Source organism: Neophocaena asiaeorientalis, unplaced genomic scaffold (assembly GCF_003031525.2).
Source record: "Neophocaena asiaeorientalis asiaeorientalis breed wild unplaced genomic scaffold, Neophocaena_asiaeorientalis_V1.1 scaffold1075, whole genome shotgun sequence".
In the NCBI taxonomy this organism is placed as follows: domain Eukaryota; kingdom Metazoa; phylum Chordata; class Mammalia; order Artiodactyla; family Phocoenidae; genus Neophocaena; species Neophocaena asiaeorientalis.
In genome coordinates this window covers 152,150-158,627 of record NW_020176569.1, presented here as the reverse complement: position 1 = coordinate 158,627, position 6,478 = coordinate 152,150, and the positions used below count along the sequence as shown (strand labels likewise).

Below are 6,478 nucleotides of genomic sequence, written 5' to 3'. Positions count from 1 at the left end.
ACACACACACACACACACACACACACACACACACACACAAACACAAACACACAAACACATTCTTTTCCATTTTCATGTTTTATGATCATTCTGGATCTTCTACCTAAAATGGCTTTCCCAATTCCTATTCCCTTCTTTCTCCTGGCTAACTTATTCATTCTTTCAAGTTCATCTTAGACATCAGGAAACCTTTTCTGAAACTTCCCCCTGCCAACTCCAGACTAGATAGGTGTCACTCTCGGGTGATCACACAATGTTCTGTGCATATATTTATTTACTTAACAGGTTATTTTATAATGAGTTTATGTGTGTGTCACTTTCATTACACTATGAGCTCCTTGAGGGAGAGACTAACATATTCATCTCTAAATCCCTAGTGCCTAGCATAGTACCTTACCATTTAAGTGCCTAGTAAATGTTTATTAATGAATGAATAGATGACCACATATGTTTCCCTGGACTTTTGTCAGCCCACTATTATTCTTCCTCTGTATATTTTTCCTGGAGAATCTTTGTTGTTTTCAGTTAGAAGTAATCAAGATGGTGTTATGTCTAGGGGACTCTGTAATCACCATACCCTGCATATCCTGCCCCAGACCACAGCAGCACAACACCATGAGGTCCCCAAGATAGAAAAATACACAAAAGATAATGGCAAAGGAATGCAGAGTAGCACTTTTTTAACTAGGCTTTTGCCCCCAAAACTCAACAAATACAATACTTGTAAGCTGGAATGAACCAAATGGCACCTTCGTTTTCTTATAAACCCAATTCAACATATCTAGCAGTACTAGAGGAACAGGAATAGGGTACATGTTTACCCCTGGTGCTTAGCATTAAGCCAGCTGAGGCCCCATTCAGGTTATTGGCCTCCAGACAGATTATCAGTCCCACAGAGGGGGAATAAACAGAAGAGTCAGTGAGGTGGCCTGGACTTCTCCTTTGTGAGTATGATTACCACTTTTGAGACATGAGTGTGAGAGGAAGAAAAGGGAGCTGTCCAGGTTTGGCAGGCTCTGAGTCTAGAGAAGTCTTATCCCCATCCCCCAAAACAACTACACAGAGTTTCAAATATGGTACCTCAGTGCTTTATCCTGAATTTACCTTGCCTTCTACTGTTCTCTAGCTTTGAGCAATTCGTACCATTAGGGTATTCTTTATTATCCTCATAATGCTGTCCCTGGTCTTTCTTTTCCTATTTAAACATAGAATCACAGCTATAAGTGAGTGTGGCATTCTCTAGAAGCACATAGGTATTTAGACAAAAAGCAGAATTAAATATTCTAATCATGAAATCTTGTTTCCTTTTCCATTTAGATAATATCATTATGTACCAAGCATGATGATTGTTTCATCAAGTCTACAATAACTGTTAATTTCCTTACCTTCCTTTTGTTTTCCCTTCAAAGAAATATTGTGTGGCTCGAGAGATCTTTAGGTTCCTGTTGAAATAAAATTTTCTGTTGACCTCATCTTCTTTCTTTCCTATAGTTTCCATTCTAGCTGAGACAAAAGAAATCAAGGCCATTTTGAAGGACAAGGGAATTGATGTGGAGACCATTGCTGAGGTGCACCCCATCAGAGTACAACCAGCTTGTATTCTCAGCCACATTTATTCCAGCCTAGGTAAGGAGATTGGCCAGCCTGCTAGAATCAAAGCATTATTTGATACAGGCTGGTTTCCTTCCTTTTTATTTTTTTCTTGATCTTGTATTGCTTTCTGCATCTGAAAAGGAATTTAGAGTCTCTGGAATCTAAGTTTCTAACCCTATATATCCTGAGCAGGCTTGATAATTTTCAGTGTGTTTTATGAACTCTTTGGTACAGAGGGCATGACTGTTATCAGGCAACTTTGTATCTTCATTCCAAGTGTGTGCTTAACCAACTTGTTCTTCTCCCCTTTCTTGGGACCTATATTTCCATTTTGAAAAATGCTAACTTTATATACATTAATAGCCAAGGAACTTGTTTTTAGTTCTTTATACTTTGTCATGTAATGAATTAGTTGACAATATTTTAAAATTCCATTTCTTAATCTAATACTTATTTTTAATTAGTACTTATTTTTTATTCAACTTATATATTAAATTTGGTGATAGACACATTAAACAAATTACTACAAGTTAAAAATTTATGCAAGTTACTACAAATTTCACATTAAACAAATTACTACATTGTTAAAAAAAGGGTGTGCAAAATTTCTAAACCACCCTTGTGGAAGGCTGAATAGTGACCCCAAAAGATATTCAGGCCCTAATCTCTGGAACCTGTGAACATTACCATTTAAGGCAAGAGGGATTTTGTGGGTATGATTAGGTTAAGGAGATTGAGATTGGTGGGGAGGATTATTTTGGATTATTCAGGTGGGCCCTAAGTATAATCACAAGTCTCCTTATAAGAGATACCCAGAGGGAGATCAGACTGTAGAAGTAAGAGATGTGATGACAGAAGCAAGTGATCAGAGTGATAAGGCTGTTAGGCTTATCCTCTAGAAGCTGGAAGAGTCAAGGAACAGATTCTCCCCTGGAGCCTCCAAAAGCAACCAGCCCTGCTTGACACCTTGATTTTTATTTTACGTCATAGTAGCCATAAGGTTCATTTTGGACTTCTCATCTCCAGAACTGTAAGAGTATAAGTGTATGTTGTTTTAAGCTACTGAGTTTATGTTACTTTGTCATAGCACCAATGGGAAATTAATACAATCTTAAATCAAGCCACAAAGTAAATTTATAAATAAAGAATGTACCTTACATAGTAGATTGCCACTTACAAACCCTAGTTGTGTGTGTACTTTTTTTCTTCACCAAGAGTGGTCTGTTAGTAATTAAAGCCAAACCAAATTTTGTCCAGCTCAAAACCAGCCTCCATCCCTTTTTACTACACCTACTCTGAACACTCAATTTCTGTGGCAGTTATGTAGGTCTGAATTGAGAGGGAATCAACCAAGGAGGGAAGGACCAACAGTCAGAGCTGACTGTTCTTTATCTTTCCTAGCACCCACATTTTATGCCAGCATGACCTGAACTCCCAGAGCTATTAACATTACATTTGGCTTTAGGAATATATGGATTTCCCCCACTTTTCCATTCTAGCTATAATGTAGAAAATCCCTTTTCTTTTTAAATTAAGTGCAAAGTTGGAAGTTCCTAAAGAAATTTTACCAAAAAAATGGAAAAATAAAATATAAACACATAGAAATTATCAAGTTTATTGAATATAGGTCTCAGGTCCTAATAAATAAAACCTAGCCACAAATTAGCTTGAATAGTACAAATTACTGAACCCCTGGTTCCCTCCACTGACTCAGCCCTATTAGTGGTAAATGCCAAGTCAAGACTCTGAAACTTCTGAGATTAATTTGGATTGATGCTTTACTAGGTGGGATGGGATACCTCAGTCCTTTCTAGAACCTGCTTCCTGGGGTTTTTTTTAATCTCCTTGGCTATTCCCTCTAGCCTCAGACTATAATGTACTCCTAGTCTCCAGATACCAGTCCCCTAGCACTAAATCTCTTGAAATGAGGAAGGTATTTCTCTATCTAGCCCAAATCTTACTCCATGAATATTATTTGATCTTGTAATCACTATCTTCTTTGCCCTTCTGAGAAGTCTCTATGGTTTGGGGTTTGTGGAAGTCCTGTTGATGCCTTTGATGTGATTCTCTCTGGCTCTCACTTAAAAGTTGATGCCTTTTACCCTTTTCTTCTTCACATCCATTGTTGTAAACTCAGCATAATCTTACTAGGATATAGGTAACTTCCAAGCTCTGGGACTTCATTCCTGGAATCTACCTGCATCACATCAGATCTCTCTAACAAACAGAAGCAAACTCCTTACTGACTACTTTTTCAAAGTCTGCACTTTGTTTTGGGCCTCTTACGAAGTTATTATTTCCTAGCCAGAGAAAATAGGGACTACTAGGTCTTCGGGACTTCAGTTTAATGAATGCACAAACATTTCAGGGACTCAAGTTATATTTATTTTCCAAATGTGCTCCTTCATTCGCTTCATTCATTCATTCTTTCATAAGGCTCTATTGCTTACTTTTATGTACCAGGCACTGGGCGTGATGCTGTGAGAGACATAGACATATAACCAAATAATTATAGTACAGTCTTAAAAATGCTATAACAACGGCATTACGTACAAAATACAGGAGAAAGAGAATAGATTTGCCTGGGAAGGTCAAGAAAGGCATGTTTTGATGATTTATAAAATGAGTGACTCTTCATAATTCTATTATTGCAATAATTTCACAATAACAAAAATGCTTTCTTTTAAATTTATTTATTTATTTTTGGCTGCGTTGGGTCTTCGTTGCTGTGCGCAGGCTTTCTCTAGTTGTGGTGAGCAGGGGCTACTCTTCGTTGCAGTGCATGGGCTTCTCATTGTGGTGGCTTCTCTTGTTGCAGAGCACGGGCTCTAGGCACCTGGGCTTCAGTAGTTGTGGCACGCAGGTTCAGTAGTTGTGGCTCATGGACTCTAGAGCTCAGGTTCAGTAGTTGTGGTGCCCAGGCTTAGTTGCTTTGTGGCATGTGGGATCTTCCCAGACCAGGCTCGAGCCCATGTCCCCTGCATTGGCAGGCGGATTCTTAACTACTGTGCCACCAGGGAAGCCCCAGAGTTGCTTTAAGGATATATTGAATGACAGCTGTAATTCCACCAAGGAAAACAGGCTATTTCTTCACCAGGTATGTTCATTTATATATGTTCCCAGAAGTGGGATTCTGTGCCTCACCTCAAACACTCAGTATTTCAGTTCTATAATATTTTTTTTAATTTTTAAATATTATGTTGTTAATCAACTTTGGGAACATAAGAACTTTATAGGAGAGTGCTGTCAGAAACATGGTGGAGTGAAAAGCTACCTTTGTCTCTCCCCTTGAAGCTACAACCAGTAAAACATCTACAACACAACGAAGGTGCCTTTGCCCAACACAACAGGATGCCAGAGAATTCCACACATCTGTACATCTATAGGTGGGTGAACTGGAACACATAGAGGAGGCAGAACCGAGGAAACAGTGGAGTTGGTGCCTGCAATCCCAGCCCTCTGACTGTGACAGCTGAGCCCATAGCTTCAGAAAACCCAATAGCAGCAGGGGAAGCAGCACGCATGACTCTGCCTGCCACCACAGGTAACTTAGCAGCAGGAACAGTGGGGCCTGGGACCCCATCCCTCCAGTCACTGAGGAACCCATGACCCCAGACTCTTGCCCCACTATTTGCATTGGCAGAGCCCCCGAACCTGACAGCACCAGACACAGTGGAGGCATCTGTGCAACCCCAGCTTCCCCTCCCACACTGTTCCCCTCCCCCCACAGCAGAGCCTGTGTCTCAGCGGATCTCCCACAAAAGAGAAGAGCCCATCATCCCAGTAATGACAGCAGCTCTGGCAGAAGCAATACAGCAATAAGCCTAGAGGCACAAGAAGCAACAGCAAAAGCACAGAGCCACACCTGTTACACATATGGTGGAGGCTGGAAAGTGCCAACTCTCAAGTATAACCAGAGGTAGCTCAGGTGAGCGAAACCAAAAACTTGTGTGATAGCGCCACCTACTGGAAAGCAAAAGAAAGGATTGTAACTCCTAACGGGTCATTTAACTTCAAATGTGCCAGCAGAGGAACAATTCATCAAGCAATATGAAGAATCACAGTAACACTATATCACAAAAAGAAAATGACAGTTCTCCAGAAGCCAAACTTAAAGTCATGGAATATTGAGATCTAACTGATAGAGCCATCATATAGAGCCATCAAAATAGCCATCATGAAGAAACTCAATGAGATACAAGAAAACTCAGAAAGGCAGTGTAATGAGCTCAGGAATAAAATTAATGAACAGAAGGAATACTTTACCAAAAAGATTGAAACTCTAAAGAAGAACCAAACAGAAATTCTGGAATTGAGAAACACAATAAACAAGATGAAAATGCATTAGAAAGGATTGGAAATAAAGCAGGTAATATGGAAGAGAGCATTAGTGAACTCAAAGATAGAAACCTAGAAATGATACAAGTAAAAGAGGAAAGAGAAGTAAGACATATATAAAAAGAGGAAATCCTATGAGAGCTACACATCTTTTTTAGGAAAGGCAGCATTGGGATAATAGGTATCCCAGAAGAAGAGAAGAAGAGCAATTATTTAAAGAAACAATAGCTGAGATCTTCCCAAACTTGGGGAAGAAACTGGACAATCAAGTCTGTGAAGCAATGAGAACACCTAATTAAACTCATTGCAAAAAGACCTTTTCCAAGACACATTAAAATTGTCAAAAGTTAATGACAAAGAGGGGACTTCCCTAGTGGAGCAGTAGTGAAGACTCTGTGCTCTCAATGCAGTTACCTGGTCAGGCAACTAGATCCCACATGCATGCAGCAACTAAGAGTCCACATGCCGCAACTAAGGAGGCATCGAGCAACAACTAAAGAGCCCTCCTGCTGCAACTAAGGATCCCATGTGCTGTAAGGAGCCCACC

The 6,478-nt window shown here is 39.8% G+C and overlaps 1 protein-coding gene across 1 annotated transcript in view; it reads left to right on the top strand.

Annotated features, from left to right (window-relative positions):
* Nucleotides 1–6,478, top strand: part of PHKA1 (phosphorylase kinase regulatory subunit alpha 1) — a gene marked incomplete at its 5' end in the record, with an annotated part of 100,349 nt that overhangs the window by 17,100 nt on the left and 76,771 nt on the right. The window contains one exon of the mRNA XM_024732982.1: nt 1,492–1,626. Within this exon, the coding sequence (XP_024588750.1) occupies nt 1,492–1,626 (135 nt within the window). The remainder of the gene's footprint in view (nt 1–1,491; nt 1,627–6,478) is intronic.